Here is a 1,206-nt window from a genome sequence, read left to right on the forward strand (position 1 = left end):
GTATTTTTTAACACAAGTATCTGTACTTCTACTTAAGTATGGAAAGTGAGTACTTTTGCCATCTCTGACCGTGACACAGAGGCTGAAGAGGAATGTAAGGGTTTGTTGGTTCGCCTGTAGCAGATGGCTAAGGCTGACCTGTGGCTACTGGCAGATTAGATTAAATCATGTTTAGCCAACTATTGCATCTAATTAGCTCAGGGGAAGTTTTCAGAGCTCAGAGGGCGTCCTTACCCACGTATCCTGGAGTACCACAGGCGGTGGCCATCACGTCACCTGTTCCCTCCATCTTTGACAAGCCAAAGTCACTGATCATGATCTTTGATTCATCATGGGGACTGAAGTACAGCAGGTTCTCAGGCTGGAAATGAAAAGGAAAAGAGGAAAAAAAAAAAATTTAAAATAAAGTGTGTGTGTGTGTGTGTATGTGTGTGTCCACATAACCTCATGTAGGCTACTGTCTGTGTGGATTCATTTCAATCATCCAGGCGGTAAAATATCAGACAAAACATGAAAATAAATCCCCTGGATTTGTCAGTCAAGAGTTGGGAGAGGTTTACGGCTCATCCAAGAGGCTTAATCAGTTTTACCAAGAAGGAAAATCCCCAACATTTAACCTCTGTGGGTGATCCTCATGAAGCGCTCACATTATATCACTCACACAGGTTAGATAGCAGGGATATCCCCCTCTTAGTAAATGTGAAGAATTCTCCTTGATGAGTGACAGAACATTTTCAAAGCTTGTATTGGATTTTTTACCTTTAGGTCTCTGTGCACTATGCCCATAGAGTGAAGATAGTTGACTGCATCCAAAACCTGTCGAATGAGCCGACTGGCATCCATCTCTGTGTAGAAACCTTTCTCTACGATGCGGTCAAACAGCTCACCTCCAGACACCCTGTCAGCACACAAGACAGGATAATCAAATGACACTTTACTTTTAAGGGATTTATTCATAAATTATTAGTAAATTACCCAATTACCTATTCGCCATAGCTGCCTACAAGGTTAACTTACATGGGCTGGACAAAAACAACATTCTTACCCAATAGCTCTGCAGTAAAAAAATAACATGGGGAACCACATAAGGATTTATTTTTTAGCCAACTTTATTAATGCAATGTTTTCTAACTTATGTAGCCGTGTGCACTCAACCCCAGATCCTGCACCAAAATGATCTGATCCCCAAACTCTAAAACAGCCTCC

The 1,206-nt window shown here is 41.5% G+C and overlaps 1 protein-coding gene across 1 annotated transcript in view; it reads right to left on the reverse strand.

Annotated features, from left to right (window-relative positions):
- Positions 1-1,206, reverse strand: part of LOC117949440 (calcium/calmodulin-dependent protein kinase type 1D-like) — an 18,284-nt gene that overhangs the window by 5,411 nt on the left and 11,667 nt on the right. The window contains exons 4-5 of the mRNA XM_034879739.1: positions 760-898; positions 235-361 (exon numbers count right to left, since the gene is read on the reverse strand). Of these exons, the coding sequence (XP_034735630.1) occupies positions 235-361; positions 760-898 (266 nt within the window). The remainder of the gene's footprint in view (positions 1-234; positions 362-759; positions 899-1,206) is intronic.

This window comes from Etheostoma cragini, chromosome 8 (assembly GCF_013103735.1).
Source record: "Etheostoma cragini isolate CJK2018 chromosome 8, CSU_Ecrag_1.0, whole genome shotgun sequence".
Taxonomy (NCBI): domain Eukaryota; kingdom Metazoa; phylum Chordata; class Actinopteri; order Perciformes; family Percidae; genus Etheostoma; species Etheostoma cragini.